Source organism: Parasteatoda tepidariorum, chromosome 7 (genome assembly GCF_043381705.1).
Source record: "Parasteatoda tepidariorum isolate YZ-2023 chromosome 7, CAS_Ptep_4.0, whole genome shotgun sequence".
Lineage (NCBI taxonomy): Eukaryota > Metazoa > Arthropoda > Arachnida > Araneae > Theridiidae > Parasteatoda > Parasteatoda tepidariorum.
Window position 1 is genome coordinate 69155349 of NC_092210.1, and position 21828 is coordinate 69177176.

General features: G+C 26.6%; 1 protein-coding gene across 2 annotated transcripts in view; it reads right to left on the reverse strand.

The window, feature by feature from the left end:
* Positions 1 to 2906: 2906 nt before the first annotated feature.
* The window catches only part of LOC122269039 (uncharacterized), a 29689-nt gene continuing 10767 nt past the window's right edge, over positions 2907 to 21828 (reverse strand). Inside the window, exons 9-18 of one of the 2 annotated variants that reach the window (XM_071183566.1) lie at positions 19779 to 19793; positions 19571 to 19585; positions 17475 to 17492; positions 15262 to 15276; positions 15060 to 15077; positions 14531 to 14545; positions 14316 to 14330; positions 11620 to 11704; positions 9194 to 9217; positions 2907 to 3148 (exon numbers count right to left, since the gene is read on the reverse strand). In XM_071183566.1, the coding sequence (XP_071039667.1) occupies positions 11673 to 11704; positions 14316 to 14330; positions 14531 to 14545; positions 15060 to 15077; positions 15262 to 15276; positions 17475 to 17492; positions 19571 to 19585; positions 19779 to 19793 (143 nt within the window). In that variant the 3' untranslated portion in view covers positions 2907 to 3148; positions 9194 to 9217; positions 11620 to 11672. Of the gene's footprint in view, positions 3149 to 5584; positions 5835 to 9193; positions 9218 to 11619; positions 11705 to 14315; positions 14331 to 14530; positions 14546 to 15059; positions 15078 to 15261; positions 15277 to 17474; positions 17493 to 19570; positions 19586 to 19778; positions 19794 to 21828 lie in introns of those variants that run through there. The other variant, XM_071183565.1, reaches the window with a different exon arrangement.

The following is a 21828-nucleotide window of genomic DNA, read 5'->3' on the forward strand; positions in this document are numbered from 1 at the left end:
TTCATGCAGTGTAAATTGTTTCTTAGTATAAATATCGAACAATTATGATTTTTATTTTCAATTTAGACTTTGATTTTATAATATTTTAATTGGTGAACTCACTTATTTTTTAATTTACATTTGATGTAAACAAACTCCATATTTTCACGTTGTGACAATCGTTTTTTTCCATTTAAGTTCAAATGTTTTTTTTTTTTAATATGTATGTGTGTTATGAAGTATTATGTGGTTATTACTCGATTTCTTATTAAATATTTTAAATCAAATACGATTCTGAATTGTTGAGAATGGTTAACAATTGGTTAGAATGGTTTTTTAGTTTTAGTTTCTTTCTTAATACTAAATTTAATATTTAATTTTTGTAAAGCCATTATGATTAAAAATAAGAAAGCAAAATATTTTTGTTACAAATTCTGGTATTAGGAACTTCGGTTAACCGAAGTCAAGGAAATTCAACTACTTTTGTTTAACTTTCTTTCTTTTGTTTTTTTCGTCAATATCCGTTTGTTCTGTGCTTCAAAAAATAATAAAATAAAAATAAATTAATAAAAATAATAACCAGCTTATACTTCTATTAAAAATATAATTCTAAGCATAATATCTAAGCATAATATTATTCAACTAAAGTGTGTTTTATCGTGTAGAAGGTGCAACAAATTTTATAATAGAATGTTACAGATTTACCTGCAAGCAAAATGTCAGTTACCAAACACACAAAGGCAAACACTAAATAGATACAGATTTACAATCGATTACTGATGATTTATATAGTCAGTCACCATAAAAAAAATTATTGCAGTTATAGATAAATTTGTAGTACAATAAATAAATCGATTAGGGTCATAAATAACTCTCTAGTCTTATATTATTTACATAATTTTGTTTGATTTATAATAAAATATTTCCTTGGAAATAAAAAATATTTTGATGCTTACTCTGTACACTAAGTTTACTAAAAACTTCAACAATTTAAATAAAATAAAATATTGTTAATTAAAAAAGAAAATCAACTATATGAAAAAATTTGAGGAAGATTCTATATGAAGAATTTTTATCATCAGCACCTTTTGTTTTACACTTCCACTTTGCTTTGCACTCTTGATATTTTCTAATTTATAAATTATGAATTATTTGTAAAATTTTTAATTTTTACACAAATTGAATTTTTACAAATAATCCAAAATTTATAATAATATGTAATCAAAAAATAATATGTTGAGAATAAAATATGACATCAAAGAATTTTTTTGCAAAGTTAAATTATCAAATCTGAGCTTATTTATACTTTACATTCTGTAATGTTCGAGTTAATTTCATTCATAAAATTATGGGATGGAAAGCATAAATTTACTCTTCATATTAGATAATTCGTTTTAGTAAAATCACGTTTTTGAAAAGCTAAAATATCTATCTTATATCCAATGAAAATATTTCTCAAATATCCAAATAATATATACAATTCATATCTAGTAGATTATATATCATAGATATCATATCATAGCCACTGATTTCTTTTATTTATATTGCAGATTGGTTTAACATTAATGCAAAATGATGTATGCACTGTATTTATTTCAAGTTTTTCACAGCAGCTTAAATATTACGATATCAATGCAATGTGTTGGATTTCTGTGATAAGTCACATAAATCTGTCAAATGTCTCGTGGATATACAGCAGATAGCAATATCCAAATATCTGTTAGACACCACACAGATGCTCTCCCTAGATTTCTGTCTGATATTTCATGAATATTCAGATATCTTAGAGATCTCTGCAGGATTTGGAAATAACCAGTTTTTTTAAGTTTTTTTTAATCTAAGAGATATCTCAAAGNTTTATCAAAGAGATATCTCAAAGATGTGCCGGGGATATTTGTGTGGGTTTTTTTCTGAATAAACCATTGCATTAATGATTCTGATTTTAAAATAGAAAATTATTGCAAAAGGGCAATGAACAGTATATTTTGATATCTTTTTTCCCCAACGAACTGAGTTCCTCCAGATTCTTGTACGCTTAAAAATTCTGTGAGTTACCTGCTTCATGCAAATTAATAATAGCGATAAGGGTCAATTATATAAAATTTACCATTGTTTAAATATTTCTCATGGTGGTTTGAACATCCAATTACAGAGACACAAGATCCTAGATCAATCAACCTGTAAGGGTACTGAATTTTTATTTATTTATTTTTTTTTTTTTTAGTTTNTAAACTTTGTGAATCGCTTCTTGATGATTACACCATGGAGACAAACACATTATTTATACAACTATCTCGACAGATGGCAGCACTGCAATGCTTCATCCCGTGCCGCAATGAAGTTACGACACTATAAACACAATAAACATAAATAAAATTTGACGACAGTTAGTTACCTGCTTCATGCAAGTTAATAATAGCGATAAGGGTCAATTATATAAAATTTACCATTGTTTGAATATTTCTCATGATGGTTTGAACATCCAATTACAGAGACACAGGATCCTAGATCAATCAACCTGGTTTTTTTTTTTTTTTTTTCGTGAATCGCTTCATTGATGATTACACCATGGAGACAAACACATTATGCATTCAACTATCTCGACAGATGGCAGCACTACAATGCCTTATCCCGTGCCGCAATGGAGTTACGACACTACAAACACATTAAACATAAAAATATTTCAGTACAACTGAGCAAACTTTTACAGTACTCTTCTCTACAAAAGTTAATGCTTATTTCACATTAACTCAATAATTGTCGATTTGTATAATGTTTTCAATTTTGAAGTTTCGGGCATTCTTATTATTTAAGATTTGTGGGATTCAACTTCTAAATAAACTTATAAAAGTCAGCGTTAATGTTATTTATGTAAAACTTACATATGTACTTGTTACTTTTAATTTATAATTCACACTTACGTCAGATAAAATAAGAAAAAACTTTATTTGACAGAAGTTATGAAATACACACAATTAAGTTTTAATTTATAAATACTAAATAGCACAGTCCTTGATCTACAGAATCTGGTAAACAGTTGATTGTGAATCACTGATTTCTTTTTATTTATATTGCAGATTGGTTTAACATTAGTGCAAAATGGTGTATGCACTGTATTTATTTCACAGCAGCTTAAATATTGCGAACTTATTCTTTTCCAATTTCAAAACTGAAAAAAATAAATAATTAAATAGAAATATTAGGAACGCAATATTATGATAAAATAATGTTTTGCAGAAATCTGAAATATTTTGACAAGGATAAAATTTACACGAGATTTAATTTAAAATCAACACTTTCTATTATCAGGTATAATTTTTTTAAGCATGAAACTAATAAAAAGAGATATTGTATAGNAAAAAATAATGAAATAAAAATAAATTAATAAAAACAATAACCAGCTTATACTTCTTCTACTAAAAATATAATTCTAAGTTTCTAAGCATAATATTATTCAACTAAAGTGTGTTTTATCGTGTAGAAGGTGCAACAAATTTTATAATAGAATGTTACAGATTTACCAGTAAGCAAATTTTCAGTTACCAAACACACAAAGGCAAACGCTAAATAGATACAGATCTACAATCGATTACTGATGATATAAATAGTCAGACACTATAAAAAAATTATTGCTGTTACAGATAAATTCCACTATAAATAAATCGATTAGGGCCATAAATAACTCTCTAGTCTAATATTATTTACATAATTTTGTTTGATTTATAATAAAATATTTCCTTGCAAATAAAAAATATTTTGATGCTTACTCTGTACACTAAGTTTACTAAAATCCTTCAACAATTTAAATAAAGTAAAATATTGTTAACTGAAAAAGAAAATCAACTTTATGAAAAATTTTGAGGAAGATTCAATATGAAGAATTCTTATCATCAGCACCCTTTGTTTCACATTTCCAAATCTCTTGATATTTTCTAATTTATAAATTATGAATTGTTTGTAAAAATTTAAATTTTTACACAAATTGAATTTTTACAAATAATCCATAATTTACAATAATATGTAATCAAAAAATAATGTGTTGAAAATGAAATATGTCATCGAAGAATTTTTTTGCAAACTTAAATTATCAAATCAGAGCATATTTATACTTCACATTCTGTAATGTTCGAGTTAATTTCATTCATAAAATTATGGGATGGAAATAATAAATTTAATCTTTATATTAGATCATTCGTTTTAGTAAAATCATGTTTTTGAAGAGCTAAAATATCTATCTTATATCCAATGAAAATATTTCTCAAATATCCAGATAATATATACAATTCATATCTAGTAAAAGACCATACCCTATATCAATGTAATGGGTTGGATTTCTGGGATAAGTCACATATATAAATCTGCCAAATGTCTGGCGGATATACAGCAGATATCAATATCCAAATATCAGTTAGACAACACACAGATGCTCCCCTTAGATATCTGTCGGATATTTCATGAATATTCAGATATCTTAGAGATCTCTGCAGGATTTGGAAATATCCAGTTTATTTAAGTTTTTTTTAATCTAAGAGATATCTCAAAGATGTGCCGGGGATATTTGTGCGGGTTAGTTTCTGAATAAACCATTGCATTAATGATTTTGATTTTAAAATAGAAAATTATTGCAAAAGGGCAATGAACAGTATATTTTGATATCTTTTTCTTCCCTCAACGAACTGAGTTCCTCCAGATGCAACGAAGCATTTCTTGTACGCTTAAAAATTCTGTGAGTTACCTGCTTCATGCAAGTTAATAATAGCGATAAGGGTCAATTATATAAAATTTACCATTGTTTGAATATTTCTCATGGTGGTTTGAGCATCCAATTACAGAGACACAAGATCCTAGATCAATCAACCTGTAAGGGTACTGAAATTTTTTTTTGTGAATCGCTTCTTGATGATTACACCATGGAGACAAACACATTATTTATACGACTATCTCGACAGATGGCAGCACTACAATGCTTCATCCCGTGCCGCAATGAAGTTACGACACTACAAACACAATAAACATAAATAAAATTTGACGATAGTTAGTTACCTGCTTCATGCAAGTTAATAATAGCGATAAGGGTGAATTATATAAAATTTACCATTGTTTGAATATTTCTCATGATGATTTGAACATCCAATTACAGAGACACAGGATCCTAGATCTATCAACCTGTAAGGGTACTGAATTTTTTTTCGTGAATCGCTTCATTGATGATTACACCATGGAGACAAACACATTATGCATTCAATTATCTCGACAGATGGCAGCACTACAATGCCTTATCCCGTGCCGCAATGGAGTTACGACACTACAAACACATTAAACATAAAAATATTTCAGTGCAACTGAGCAAACTTTTACAGTACTCTTCTCTACAAAAGTTAATGCTTATTTCTCATTAACTCAATAATTGTCGATTTGTATAATGTTTTCAATTTTGAAGTTTCGGGCATTCGTATTATTTAAGATTTGTGGGATTACTTGATAACTTCTAAATAGCTTCTTGTGAACTTCTAAATAAACTTATAAAAGTTTGTGTTAATGTTATTCATGTAAAACTTACATATGAACTTGCTACTTTTAATTTATAATTCACACTTACTTCAGATAGAATGAGAAAAAACTTTATTTGTCAGAAGTTATAAAATACACATAATTAAGTTTTAATTTATAAATACTAAATAGCACAGTCCTTGATCTACAGAATCTGGTAAACAGTTCCTCGTGAACCACTGATTTCTTTTATTTATATTTCAGATTGGTTTAACATTAATGCAAAATGATGTATGCATTGTATTTATTTCAAGTTTTTCACAGCAGCTTAAATATTACGAAATTCTTCTTTTCCAATTTCAAAACTGAAAAAATAAATAATAGTATAAGTTCAAAATGAAGATAAAACAAAAGAAAACTGCAGACATATGGCACTACAGACAAATAATAATAAAAAATAACAAACAACCGAGAAAAAAAGGATAAGATTTTTTAAAAAATCCGGAAAATAAAAGATATAATCTTTTTATCAGCCCACACGATTATATCCACAAAAAAGAGTGCTTTCTGATATTGTATCAATATAGCCAAAGCACAATATATCAATNTATTATTATAAAAATTATGTTTCTTTTTTCTTTTTTTTTGTTTCTATCAGAATTTTTACAAGTTCCGCAAACTGGTATTTCGTTACTACTGTTAAATTTTTGTAATTCACTTCGAAAAGCAAAGAAAAATCGTCATAGAAAAGGACATATGTTTTGGAATAAGTCAAAAAATTAATGCTAGAATACTAGTTAGACCAAGCGCTCCGTTCTGGAAAAGAGATTTTAATGCCTTGCTCCGTAGTGATGCCTCAGTCGAAAATCGGAGGGTTGTGACGGTGAGAATTACTTCAAAGGAGTAAAGCCAACTCTTCTGTTATATAAACACAAGGAATAATAATACAATAAAATAAAAGAGAAAAATTTTTAATGGGAAAACGTAAATGTCTTCATCAGGACATATCCTTTACGATAAATGCGATATTTCTGAATGCAGAATAATTATCGTAAGATAAAAAGTACTCTTTATAACGTATTTTTATCTCTAAAAAATAAAAACGCAGTTGAAAATGAGTTTAAGATGAAAGGAACAAGCAGAAAACAAACTTTTCGATGTAGAGCCTTAAAAATAGATATCCTAATTTAACAGTTAACAAAAATTCTCTGAGAAGAAAAGAAAAGAAAAAAACTCTTACAGCGTACAAAATAATTTTAAAAATATATTTGGTGGAAAAAAAATATGAAGAAAATTACACGTCAGTGCTGCCATCTATGAGGAAAGTCTAGTAATTAAAATTTATTAGGAAAATTTATTTAACGAAACCCTTAATAGGAAGAAAATTTAATTAATAATAGAAAAAATATATATATGTGTGTGTATGTATATCAATGTGCATGTATATATGCACACGCTCTAGCGAACAATAATGAAAAAAATACATTCAGTTTTTGAAGTACATGCGATTTTTCACACTTGGTTATAAGATTTAAAGCTTTCAGAGATTTGTGGGACCGACAATAAACTACGAAAAAAACAAGCATTTTTTTAAGTCTCTTTGGCAAAAATCAATCCACAAGCTTGCATCTTGAATCGATTACTTACGTTCTTATTTGTATTAACTAAATAAAATTTCGTAAATCTGGCTTGAATATTCATAAAAATATCAGCATCTTTATAAAAAAAAAATTGTTTTTGCTATAATTTTAACAAGGAAATAAAATAAAATTATACAAATTTTTAAAGCACTTTAAAATTAATTATAAAATTACTGTTATAAAACGGTTACTGTTATAAAAAGTAGTTATGTTACTGTTATACTATAATTACTGTTATAAAAAGTAGTTATTTTATGCTGCGTATAAAAAAAGAATAAAAAAAGTTGCAACAAAAATGTTTCAAGTAATTTCCTAAGGTGATAATGATCGAAAAAATTTTTAAAAAATAAGGGGTTTTACACAAATTTTGATTTGCTTCATAAAACAAAATTTAATAACAGATAATACCTTATAATAAACGTTTGGACAACAAAATGTGATGGCATGTAGAAAGAAAGCATATTTTTATGGAGGATGATCCCCCACAATGCCGGTGTCAATTTTAATAAATCTTGTTTAATAGTACAAAATGATATACTAAAAGAAATTCGAATTTTTAATTTGTTGAAAAAATATTTCTTAAGATTATTCCATCACATATAGATAAATCATTCCAAGGATACTGACGTTTTTCTTCAATGATAGAATACCAAGAAAATCGAGCAAATTGTAAATATTGTAGCAACCCATTTTTAACAATTAAAGATATTTCAATTTAATTCCTGACATTTACTAATTTTATCGCTTAATTAAAATTTTAAAAATGCTATAATAATGTTTACGCTTTTCTGGTTATATTTTAGTTAGAATAACAAAGCAGTGGAAATAAAATTCTAGTTTGGCAATTGAATTACATATATCAACAGGAATACTCTATCTGTTATATTAACGTTAACGTATGCGTTAATGTTAATATAACTACGTTTCGACTAATCTACCAGTGAAAAGGACACATTTCTGATTCGCGAAAACCTAACTTCTTGTGTTGCAAATTATTTGGTAAACACGGAGAAGATCTAGTATCAACGGAGAGCAAAGACATTCATAGTTTGCTAGGCAACGGAGAAAAATGTGAATAAATTTTTAGCAATATATTTAATTACAATACATAATTGTACAATAATTATAATCAACAATTACAATAATTATAATCAACAAAATATTTAACAATACGCCCTGAATACTATGGAATATTATCTTTGGTAAAAATTACACCTGGTAAATTTTTGTACACTGACTAATAAAATATAATTTTAAATTTTAGAGAAACAAAATTGAAAATGATATTTTACTCTCGAGCTAACTATTGGAAGTTTTTGGGTCTTCTTTCTCTCAATTTTACAAGGGCAGATTAATTTTCTTTAAAAGTTCTAGTTTTCCTTAAATTTGCCTTGCTTTTTGCTACAGGTGTCTCTTTTGATACTGATATATATCTAATGTTAAAAATTATATACAAATTTAAACATTTATAAACCAAACTAACCTGTGTTATAACTTTCTTTTACAGCATTCAGGCAAAGCAGACAAATAACCTTAAATAAGATGGTATTCAGACTGTCATAAAAACCGTTTATTAACTGCTTTCACCTAATATGGTTAAACAACTAGAACTTTATCGCTCCATCTAGGCCCAACCCATTTAGTTTCTTTCAGCTGTGTACATAATATTACCGAGAGAATCAATCTCAAAACCCAGCGGCGACACCAAAATATTGCCTTAATTTTCTTCACATGAGGAGTTTCTTGAAACCACCAAATTTATGATCCAGGAATGCGAATCTTTCCTTCAAGCGTAGATGGCAGCACTATAACTACAATTCCTATTACATAACTAAAAGCCTAGCGCCAATATCGTATTAATTTCTTTTTTACGGTTTTGAAACCATACTAGTTGTAAATGGTTAGAATTCGTATAGTTTTGTATTCGTATTTTTAACCATGCTAGTTATAATCGGTTTTAAAACCATAAACGTAAAAAAATTCCTTTACCTTAAATTTCACGGTTAATTGAGTGGACAGATTCAGATGGACAGGATGTTTATTTTACCATAATTTTAGAATAAAAATACTAACAGTGTACTTACCATATTAAACGGCTTCCTGACGAGCTGTTAATAGAAAGCACATTTATAAAACAAAAAAAAATTTTAAGGTATTCAAAGTTGAATACGTTAAAAATTTAAAATTCAGAGTATAATGGATAAATGTTACTAAAAATTGCAAAAAAGAAAGAAAGAAAGAAAAAAATAACAAATAAAAAAATTTTGGAAAAATTTTGTAAAGAGTTTAATAGTACAATTTTAACTTAAATGTACTTAAGTTAAAATTGTACTATTAATTAACTGTTAATTTTTTTAAGATATTTTCAGAAGGTAATATACGTTATTTAGACTTAGATTAATTTTAAACTTTAATTAATTATATTAAATACTTATATTAAAAATTTTTAATTTTGTCATTATTTTGTCTGCTTTTGTATTATTTTACAGACAAAAGTAGATTAAATTATAAGATTTAAGTATTAAACTAGGTATAATTTTCTACCAATGTAGATTTTAAAAAATGTTTCGAATTTAGTTCAATATGCTGGTGGCTGCAAAATATGCTTTCTGAAGAAAAGAAATAAATGCAAGTTTTTCGCAATCTACAAACTATTGTTATCAAAAGCCTTTTACAAGCAACTTTTTTTTTCGTTTGTGTTTTGTCATTTTTCGTTTTTTATAAACAATTAAATTTTAAATTTTGAATTTTTTAATGCTATATTTTTAAAATGTCCCATTACCATAATTTAAAAAATAACTTGACGTATTTTTGTATTCTTTTAAAAGACTAGGAGGCTATACCCTCTGTTTTCTCACCAACTCCCATGGTTTGTTCCCATTCATAACTGTTTGAGAATTCTTAGAAAAAATGATTAAATAACAATTTATTCTACTGTTATTTTACAATATTAAAAAAAGAAAAACAGATACGGTTAATCAACCAGAAGTTTAGAGCATCAATTAAGCCCACCTAATGAAGCCATTTAGTTCATTGCACCTAGTTACATATATTAGCCGAGAGTTACATATATTAGCCTAGTTACATATATTAGCCAGTCTCATAACCGACCTCCATTCCAACAACAACGAAAAACGAAGAGTTTCCAATGTCTTGCACTCCCCAAATTATGCCCTACACTATACAATGCCCATTATCTAACAAAAAAGTTTGCTCTAACATCCAATAATATTTTTTACAGTTTTGAAACCATGCTGGTTATAAATGGTTAAAAAAATATTATTTTTTTAATTCATGGTTACGTAACCATAGTAGTTGCAAACGGTTTCTGAGCCATAAAGGTAAAAAATGTTCCTTACCGCAAACTTTACGGTTATTTGGAGGAACCAATTGCTGCCCGTTATTTTACTGTAATTTTAAAATAAAAATTCTAACAGGGATTATTCAAGATCAAAGGAAAAGAACGGTTTATGTCATTTCTTTTACGCGAATCATGGTTGCCAATTTTTGCATTTTGATAATGACTAAATTTAGACAAATCAATAACATGGGAAACCGGTACTCCATCTCCACGATAGTTATTACACGGTGGGGCTTGTAGCTAATGCATACCTGCCAACTTTTAAGCAAAAGTTTTTAAGTTCCAGCAAAATTCATTTTTCCTCAGAACCAGCTTTAAATTAAATGAACCATCATTCTCTTTAATTTTCTTTTTAAATCCATAAAGAAAATTAATTTTGTTTAGAATATGTGTAATGTTTATAAATTTATGTAAGCACATTTTATTTATATGTTATTTACAGAGAAATGGAAGGATAGCTGGATTTAAAAAATAATCAAATGCAATCGAAGAAAAATTGAACTGAGGATTACAAAATGTAAGAAGAATGTGCATAATGCTACTGTACAACAAGAAGTTTTGAAAAGGAAGCAATTTTTCTTCTTAAACAATATACAACGTATATTGACGTAACATTATATTGTTATAGCTCACTTTGAAAACATATTTAATCTCTCTTCAAATTTCTTCACATTATAAGAAATGTAGTTTTAATACATTTTTTTACATAGTTTGTTTAAATAATCTACTGGCTTAAAAAACAATAGCAATGAAATTGCTATTGTTTTTTTCGATGTTTGGATGTTCAATTGGATGTTTTTTCCTTAAGGTTCGAATTACGATCTAATGAAAAAGTAAATATCTCAAATCTTTGTATCACTACATTGTCGTTGCAAATAAGGCAAACTGCCTTACACTTATGTTCAACAAAAAATAAAGATTTGACCTTTTTTCTCGAAAAAATCGCACTCTTCCTCAACTCTTCGTTTTTTATTTTCAAGGCTCAGTATCATGCACTCATTCAAAAACGGGCCACTACAATGCTATCAGCGGGCCACCTTGGCTCGCGAGTCACTAGTTGAAGATCTCTCCTTTAGAGCAACGAGATGATAATATTTCTAGTGTGTTTTTTGTCGTTATTATTAATATTATCTTAACATTATTACTTACCTCCAAGAAGGTCTTTGACTGTAAAATAAAAATCAAGCTTAAAACCAGTATGATCAAAGCGTCATTTTAGATACCAGTGAAGCTTCTACAATTGTTCAATGCAATATTTAATTATTGATAATCACTATGCAATGACAAGGGAAAAAAATGCTGGAAAAGCTTTATTATTATACATAATAAAACATTATTATACATAATAAAACATTATTAAACATAATAAAATATTATTATACATAATAAATGCAGTTTGTATTTTTGGTTATGAAAATTAAACGCTAGCCTTGTAAAGCATTTATTTCAAACAAAAACTTAATTCATTCCAATTAAGTGACTAACTCATATCTACGAAGCAGCTCCATAATTTTTACCTTGTTTGGAAAAATGATAATAAATAATCTTGTTTTGGAAAATCATAAAATAAAACTTAAAGAAGAGAACTTAATCATAGAAATCAGTTTTCGTTAGGACGCAAAACAGTAGTTAAATTTTTCAAGAAAAAACTAGTAAATTGCTTAAATTCTTAAAATATTACATTTAACACAGAATAAACAATGTTCAAAAACGAACATTTCGTTTTTATAAACATTATAAAAATTTGTGGGAAAATGAAGAAAAAAATATTTTAATTTTTATATATAAACAAAAAATATATCAGAGATATAAAATATATATATCTAACTCGGTATACAACTATTGATTTTCTACATAATATTAACTCAAATGAAACAGTTTTAAAAAAGAATACAAGAAACAAGGTTTTTGAACATGGAATATCAGGATATGGTAAAATTTATCGTATCTCTCACTCTACAAAAACACTAAAAAGCTCGGAAATTTTTACCGAAGTGATTTGGTACAGACTTTGGTAAAATTAACAATTTAATAAAATAGGGCTTTATAATGTGGGATCAATGTATTAAAGTTTGTTAATTTTATCACGATACCTTTATAAAGAATTCAATTAATATTATTGCATTATAATCTTTATATATATTTGAAGGAAAACAATAAAGAAAGTAGAGGAGGAGAAGAATCATTTAACAGCGCACAATCTAAATTTGTTCCAGAAAGTAATGCAGTTAAACTCCCAAAACTAAGTATAAATAAATTTTACGGAGAAACAACATTATGGCTTGAATTTTGGAATCAATTTGAAATCGCGATCCATGAAAACGAAAGTTTAACTGAGATACAAAAATTTACTTATTTAAAGAGTTTACTGGGTGGAATTGCATTAAATGCTATTAAAGGGTTTGCTTTGACTAAAGAAAATTATATGAAAAGTATAGAATTGTTAAAAGATAGATTTGGGCGCGAAGATTTAGTGATTAATAGTCATATGAATCGTCTATTAAATCTTGATCCCGTAAAAAATTCTAGTGATATTAGAGCATTACGGAATTTATATGATAATTTAGAAGTAAACATTAGATCTTTAGAAAGCTTAAATGTAGTCTCTGGAACATATGGACACTTATTATGCCCTATATTATTAAAACTAATACCAGAAGATTTAACTTTAGAATACAACCGCAAACGAAAATCAAAATCAGAATTTAATGTTTCGGAATTAATTCAATTTATTAAGGAAGAAATTCAAGTACGCGAATCATCTACATTATTCCATAATAATGCTAAGAAAAATAAACACTATAATTATTATAATTCCAGGGAAGTAATAAATAACAAAAAACAGTTCAGATCGAATATTCCCACAGCTTCAGCATTGGCTACTAATGTAAAATTTAATTGTGTATTTTGTAAATCAGAACATGATTCATTTATCTGTGAAAAAATGTCGGTTTCTGAAAAAAGAGATAGATTAATGCGCGAAGGTCGTTGCTTTAAATGTTTCCGTAAATCACATTTAAGTTCACAATGTAGGAGTAAATTTAGTCCTTGTAAAAAATGTAATAGTGGATCTCATCACGAAATAATTTGTTTTGGAATTCCGAAAACTCAAAACGAAAGTTCGCAAGAAACCGCAGAGATTTTTTTCAATATTAAATACGATGATATGATCTTAGATCTCGGAGTTTCAATCATAACATCGTATTTAATATTGGCGCCCCACGTTGGGCGCCAATATTAAATACGGTGATATGATCTCTCAGATCTCGGGGTTTCAATCATTACAAACGCCTTTTAACATAAAATATTTTTAATAACAAGAAGGATGATGATGATGGTACAGTGAACTGATTAGAAGCTAAATTTTACATTACTGCGCAGAGCGCCATCTATTGAGCTTTAGAAATTATAATTAATATGGAGAAATAATATTAACAACCTTAGAGCATGGTATAGAACTATTTTTTCTGCTAAATATACATTTCAGTTTTGTATTTTTTAACTAAATGTCCTGTAAAGAGAATTATAATTTTCAAAACCATAATTTTCGGTTAACTGTAACATTATAAAAAATGCCACATAAATGGTTTAAATGCCGCATATTTTGGTTGTATTGACCAGAATTAAATTTTGTTTAGCCAAAAATGTCATTATCATACAGTACGATACTTAAGCCATAACTTCCGGACACAAATAGTTCTGAAATTATCTGAGCTACGCAAGGACAAACACACAAACTTTGTTCTTTATTATTTTTGAATGATTATAGCCATATCAGTGCAAATCACAAAGTGTTTCGTTAAATCACTTGGATTTTTAAAAAGAACTAACTAAAAGAAACTTACGCAGTGCAGCAAGATCTGTAAATAGATAAAAAAATCATAATAAAGAATATTATTTGCAGAAAACGATAAAATTTTAATTGACAATAGGAAAATGTTTTCTACAATAGCATTTTTAATCTAAATTCTGGAACATGGGCAAAAAAATATTTCCAAATAGTTAAACAGTATATTTCTCAAATACAACAAATGATCGAAAAAATAGGAATGAATTTTACCTCCTTCGCTAAGATCTAAAAATATAAAACAATTAATCATTAATCATTTATATAATTCTATTGCATTTCAATTGAATTAAAGTGTATTTTTTTTTTAAATTTTATGATATGATTTGTAGTTTATAAATTTATGTATTAAGTATATATATATATAAGTTCAAAATGAAGAATAAATCAAAGAAAAATTATAGACATATGAAACTTATGAGTTCATCTAATGAGTTCTGTTTACTTGCAGCTTAAGCGCAATAAATGAAACTTATTGTTCTTCTTAACTTTTTTNAGTTAAGTACCTAGATATTTTTCTACACATTTTTGCACAGAAAACACATTTTTAATTTATACAATAAAAATGTATAATCAAATATTACAAATATTTGGCAATAATTTCATCAATCATTAATTTTCATCAAATAAATGTGTTATCCAAATGGCTAAAAATAAAGAATTTTAAAATACTATGTCTTACTTAAGCTTTAAGACATTCAATATTATATATTAGTTATAATTTTAAATTAAACATGCTTACTGTTTAGAGCATCACCAACTAGAAGAAGAATAGATGATTGCATATAGTCAAAATTCTGAATTTTTCATTGCTTAAAAACAAACTTAAGAGATGATTGAAGTATCTTGCGAAATAGATTGTGTACAGAATTAATATATAGATTCTATAGAGTAATTAAAAAATATTTTATATATAGTGTATAAAATAATGTAAAAAATAATACCTGTTGGATTCAGATCTAGAAAAATTAACAAATAGATGAGTTTATATTAGCAACATTGTATAAATAATAAATAATCTACAATGTAAAGTTATATCATTTTTAATTTTAGCTGCACTTTTTCAATAGAAGTATTTTTACCACTGCAGGACCATCTGTAGGTGTTTGACCGATGCAAGATAGGCCCACAGTATCATACATAAGACGAGGATTTCCGACTTAAGTGTTTGCTATCTTGTTGTAAGTTGTTAGTTATTTGTATTATTTGATTTTGATTTATAAACGATACTAAATGTCTGTTGTCGGTTATAATTGCGAATGATGTTTCAGACGTTTAACCTTCAATGTGCTCTTTGTCTTCTGAGTTTTTTTATTTGGATCCAGAATATATAAACAAGTAAACTTATGCGCGCTTTCAGCTTTTTCCAGAGTATAAGTGATTTCGATACGAGAATTATTGCTTTCAGGATTTTTGTTTATATTTTGACGTAGTGGAAACGGATGGAAGGTCTATTGGATGAAGATATTGGATTGGAAAAGTAAATTTAACTGAATAAGCGGTTTATATGCCCTGTTTAAAGATATCATGGCAAAATTATCACAGTTAAAGTTTATAACCTATTTCGGAGCCATATTTTATTGTTAATTTTATCAAAATCATTACTGAGAATTTTGGTGAGCACATAGATCTAGAAACACTGTAAAATTTCCCATATTCTGGTAAATTTGTTCATAGTTTTTTCAGTATATTTAGATGCTAACAATGATAATAAGCATTAGATTTAAACCTATATGATTTTATATGAAGGATTGATGATTTTATCTGAATTTTCATATAAAAATAGAGATTAAACCTTGCGTAAAGAGATTAAACCTTGCACAAAAATTTTAAAGTTTTACACAAATTGTATCTAATTAAAAATACATTAAAAAAACTTCTTTTTTAATTTTTTTAGTTTTAATTTACAAATGAATGATTCGATAAAATTAGGAAAACAAAATTTTAATCAAAAAGACAAAATATTAATATAAATATACATTTGTTTCCCCTTAAAAGAGCATAAATCATTAAAAAAAAATTATGACCATTAAACATAAAAATAGTGATTTATCATATTAAATAGGGTCATTGATCGACACAATATAACAATTAAACAATGTTTTGAATTATTAATTAGATTCTTTGATAAATTATTTCTCGATTTGTGTGATGGATTTTTTTATTTATTTGATTTATTATTAACTAGATTCTTTGATTTATTTGATTTATTATAAACTANAAATAGTGTGATTTATCATATTAAATAGGGTCATTGAGCGACACAATATAACAATTAAACAATGTTTTGAATTATTAATTAGATTCTTTGATAAGTTATTTCTCGATTTGTGTGATGGATTTTTTGATTTATTTGATTTATTATTAACTAGATTCTTTGATTTATTTGATTTATTATAAACTAGATTCTTTGATTTATTTGATTTGCTATAACTGGATTCTTTGATTTATTTGATTTATTATTAAATAGATTCTGTGCTTTATTTGATTCATTATTAACTAGATTCTTTGACTTTTTAATTTTTAATTAGATTCTTAGATTACTCTGCTTGTCCTTCATAAATAACAGGACGAAAAGCATTGTTAATAAAAAATAGCACTCTGAGCGTTTTTCACCTCGTGGTGGATTTATAAATGCACATTTTGAGAGAGTTTTTCCCCCAATAAGACGTCTCCAAATTCATAAACATGAGATAGATAATATGGTAAGATACAACAGAAAAAAGATAGTAAGATGAATAGCAAATTTTTATCAGAATCTTCATATGCCATTAAATCCTTGAACTCATAATCAATGCATTTTTATTTTTAAAAAACTACTTCGATACATTTCTTAAAAAATCCATAGTTATTTATTTAGCTCAACTTATAATTTTTCTTCATTTTATACGAAAATTTCTCAACAAAGAGGTTATTAATGTTTTTAGCGGCAGAAATATAGTTCCTCAAAAGCACTTTAACATTGCTTTCTCTAACTTATAATTTTAAAAAAAAGATAAAATTTCTGCCTTTTTAAAAAAAATGGATTTAATAAACTAATAAACAGTTAAAGGTTGTGGATAACTCGATAAAACTAATTCAGTTATCAATATAAAAATAATTCAAAATTATCGTTATAATATTATTTACTATAAAAGTTTTATATAATATTACTCACCTTTAAGCAGTTGTTTAACTAAAAAAAATCAAGCATTTAATGCATCTTAGTGTACAGACTTATAATAATATTATTTGCATTACATAAATAGCTCATGCAGAGTAATATAAATAGCTTGTTTTAATCTATAATGTTTATTTATAATGTATATTGTATTACAATTAAATATGACTTAAATATACTGCGAAATACTATTATTGACAACAGTTAACTTTAATTGATGTACAGTACTATAATTAGCGATATTAACCAGTATAAGTAATATTATACTATAAATAATATTATCTCATAAGTATTATGCAAATAAAAGTAATTACCAAGCATAAATATATCTGTATCGGAATTCCTGATCACCTGATATGTTTCGTGTACAAGATATTTTTATGTTTCATTTTCTGAAACGTATAAAACCTTTTTCTACAAACTGACATTTCAGAATTTTACCCACACCTTCACCACATGCACTTTGCCACTCCATACTAACCAAGGAATAATTCTCACTACTCCTAGCTTTACTAGATCACAGTCCAAAGTGTGAAAATGACTCTTTGTACAACATTCAATAGATAACACCATTAAAACTAGCATAAAAATGCTTGTTCTCAATTGACAGCAACCATTCGCAGCATTCGAGTGATCAATTCTCTATTATACAAAATTGGCATTTGCAATCAACTGCTTTGGGAATTATCATACATTTGCAACGGATCACATTCCTGCTAAATGCAGAAAGTGACCAGAGTTTAATGATAAGGGCCTTTATTGTAATAATATTTGCATCTGCCTAAGTAACGTTCCCACCTCATTCCTTCAACTCCTAGACCTTCTTCCATTAGTTCTCCCTGAGAAGCATGTTTTTTTCTTTCTTTTTTTAATGTGGAAGCAGGATGTTTACCTGCTTTAAATAAAGGTTTCTTTCATTTCAAAGGTTTATTTGTTCTCATAAATTCTAAGAACTAACAAGCACAGGTTAATTCATTGTACTCATTGAAGATAATAACCATTCGCAAAAATAATATTCTTGTATATCAATTTTTTTTTGAACGGTTTGTTCATGAATTTCGACAATTGTTTTCCCACATACAATACTTTCTTTGATTAAGAAACTTTAGAGCTAGGCATTAGTAATACGTTTAAAATTGAAATATATTATGTTTTATGTTTCATTGATTTATGCTTCATTGAATTAGAGAGGCTGTGATCCTTTCAGTATTGTGTTAGGGATGCAGCCCACGAATGCTGGATTTATTAGGGAATGTTGTAGGCATGAATGAAAAAATTACTGCCGGTATGATTTTTTTAATCCACTAAAAATGCTCGACTTTTTGACGTAAATGGAGCCTTATGAGAGAGAGTTTAATGCAATTTTTTAATGTATAGTTTATTACTGTCAGTTTTAGACACGTTATAGTAATGCAAGATATAAAAACACATTAATTACAAAGTAGCGGGATGGGTTATTTAAAATAATCACTACGTAAAATCTACAACTGAATCTGAAATAAATTGAGGGAATACGTTAATTAACATCCGTTTATTTTACAATTTAAATAAGTAATTAAGCTATGATAAATATTGATTAATATAGTGTATTTTTCCGTATGCATGTATGAGGATATATATAATATGAATTTTGCGAGCCATTTTTAAAGAGACCACATAAAGTGACAAAGTGACCACCTTTATATATGGACCATTTCAGACGGTACCGAAGTTGGTCAATTTAAGCAGGTTCCTCGGCACTTTTTAAAATCTTTCTCTTTTCTACATTAGATGTAAAAGGGTGATATGTTATTTTGCTCAAAAAATTCCTTTTTTAAATAAATAAACGCTTGGATTTAATTTTTAAAAATAATTCTAATTTCTTTACAATTTTTTTGCCATATTTTTAGTTGTAGCGCAAATATATATGTAACGCAAATATTTATATAATTTTTAATACACTAAAAAAATATGCAAAATAAGCACACAATTAAGACCCTTTTTCAGTTTCCTTTTTATTATTATAACAATTTGAAACAACCGAAAACTATCGCATTATTCGAAAGCATGTGAAATGTTTAAGTACGAAAATAGTAAAATAAATATTATCTTACGTAAAGCTTGTAGATCTGAAACAGTTCAAAAGATTTTATAATTAATTGAAATGAAAATGCTGTAAGGTTTAATAGAATATGATAATAAAAATCATTTTATTTCTTATTATGACACTTCTGTTTTCATAGAAAAATATTTAAATATCAATTGATTATATTTATCAAAAAAATTACAAAGAAATTTAAAAATTATAAATTAATTTCTTACCTAAGCTGCCAAGATCTAAAAATTAGAAACACATCAGATATTTCATTAATAATAATTTAGACTCAGTTTATTAAAAGCATTGGGAATAACTAAAAATTTACGTACTGAATGAGAAAAATATATTAGTATCTATCGTTTTTAAAGCAATTTCTTTCAAGGCATAAAATCAATGTTTAATATACTTTAAAGTTACATTAGTATATAATTATTTGAAATTTTCCATAGGCTCTGAAAACAATTCCTGATAATTTAGTAATTATGATTTTGAATTACCTTCAGATATAGTCCTTCATAAATAACAGGACGAAAAGCATTGTTAATAAAAAATAGCACTCTGAGCGTTTTTCACCTCGTGGTGGATTTATAAATGCACATTTTGAGAGANGAACATATCAAATTTTCATGCCATTTGAATGATTTTTCGCAGTTCTATGAACATTTGAGTTTAGGCCTTTTCTTTGCAGATTTAAAAATTTTCGCAAACTTTTGACCGGTAGTGTATATATATATATTAAAATATTAGTTAACAGAAATGTTTTGTTCAAATTCAAAATTATTATTGAATAAAATTATTGAAAACAAATTTATATGAAAAACATTTATTATTTAAAAATCTCTGCTGACCGAAGAGAATTTCCGATATTTAATTTTTTTCCCGCCGCCAATTAAAGCACGTTTGTTTGTTTGTTTCGACTGCTAACTTTGTAAAATGAAATATATACCGTTAAAAAGAATGTTTCAAGGTTTAACTTTATTAATACAGTGAGAGCTAAATTGATTACTGCATTTATATACTAATTGTACTATCAACGTGGTTGTCAAATATTGATAAGTTTTTATAGTTTTTAATATTTTATATAATAAGTTATATTTAATAAGTTATATTTACATTATTAATTGAATAATTATTATTGACATTGCAAGATGATAAGCATTCCATATCTTTTCTCATTTCATAAACAGGATTCCTATATACTCTCTGATTCATAACCTTTTCCCTATAACCCTTCAAGTTCTCTAAAAAGTATAATACACATCTTTAACTTTGTTTTTGTTTTTTTTGTTCGTAGGGGGCAAAATAAAACTTGCTATAAGTATGCTTTCATAGCATGCGAAAATGGAAAATTATAATTAAATAAAAGATTGGAAAAATAATAGTTTTTTTTGTTTCAATAATACACCTTTTAAGAAATTGATTTTATGAAAAGTGGTCTTAATTTTATTAGAAAATAATTTTAGCTTGCTTTGATAGTGTAATGATTCCGTGTTTACAAATTTTATTTAAAAAGCACCTGGTTTTATGACCCAGTGATTTTATTAGTGGTGGTATCCTCTATATTAGTGTTTTAATGATGACACTATGCACAAATACTAGTAAAAATAATAATAGTTTGAGTATTAGATAAGTATTTGCGTAGCAAAAAGATTCGTTGTGAGGCGGTACAAAATTCCCTCAAACATAAATCATGATACATCACCGCAAAAGCTTTACATACGTAAGTATTATTTAATAATAACATAGAACATATGTAAGGATTATGCATTCTACAGAAAGTATATATTTTCTTAAAAAATATTTATCATTAACAATCAAGGTTCAAAAACAGCTAAACAAAACTTCATTTGTATTTTCTAAAATTTTGTATTTGGAAAAAGTATTTAAAAAAATGAAAAGATAAGAAAGAAACAAATAAATAAAAAATAATTGTTCAAAAGGAGCAAACAGTTATGTTTTTTCATGGTATTAATATTTATAATATGTATGTTACAAGTTAGCAAATAAAGTACAATTAAAATACTTATAGACGTTGTAACGTTGAGAAAAAAGTATAATAACATGATTATACCTTGAAGAAATTATGTCACAAATAGCAACGTCTGATTACTGTAAAAACTACAATTAATAATAAATAGTTTACGAATGTGACAGTAAAATATTAAATGCATGCATAAAAGAAAATAATTTTCAATACCCTTATTTAGTAAAAAATAAAATAAATGCTTTAATATTTTCTAGTTAAATCAAAGATAAATAGAAAATTATGGTGAT